Consider the following 572-nt stretch of genomic DNA (forward strand, 5'->3'; position numbering starts at 1 on the left):
TGTGTTTCTGTCTGTTACCTGTGTTTCTGTCTGTTACCTGTGTTCCTGTCTGTTACCTGTGTTTCTGTCTGTTACCTGCAGCGACCTGTCGTCCAATCAGCTGTCGTATCTGCCTCTGATTGGTCTAAAGAGTCTAACTCACCTGCGATTGGCTGGAAACACCCAGCTGATGGAGTTAATACCCCGAGAGGAGCTGCCCCGAGTCAGGTGAACACACACACACACACACACACACACACAGTCACATGACCAAAAACCTTTATAATTGGTAATTGATCCGGTATTGAGCAAGAATGCTGTAACGGCCCCGACGCACCGAGCCCGCGGTCGGGGACCAGTGGCACCGACAGCCGCCTGTGCCCCCCCAACCCACGTTGGCCCTCGTCGCCTTGGTCTGGGCCAAAAGTTAGCACCGGACCACATGGATCAGAGACTACGGTCTATGGCCAAGTGCCACGTGTACGTTCTGCGCCTGCGTGAGAGGAAAAAGTAAAAATCTATTTGTCATTCAACAATGGAAACCGGCTAACGTCGGTACGATTCCCACAACAGGCAGGGGGGGGGGGGGGGGG

General features: G+C 54.0%; 1 protein-coding gene across 1 annotated transcript in view; it reads left to right on the top strand.

Moving 5' to 3' along the window:
• The window catches only part of LOC117939052 (leucine-rich repeat-containing G-protein coupled receptor 5A-like), a 12182-nt gene that overhangs the window by 2058 nt on the left and 9552 nt on the right, over nt 1–572 (top strand). The window contains exon 2 of the mRNA XM_034864095.1: nt 82–207. Coding sequence (XP_034719986.1) covers nt 82–207 — 126 coding nt within the window. The remainder of the gene's footprint in view (nt 1–81; nt 208–572) is intronic.

The sequence above is a fragment of the Etheostoma cragini genome, chromosome 23, assembly GCF_013103735.1.
Source record: "Etheostoma cragini isolate CJK2018 chromosome 23, CSU_Ecrag_1.0, whole genome shotgun sequence".
NCBI lineage: Eukaryota > Metazoa > Chordata > Actinopteri > Perciformes > Percidae > Etheostoma > Etheostoma cragini.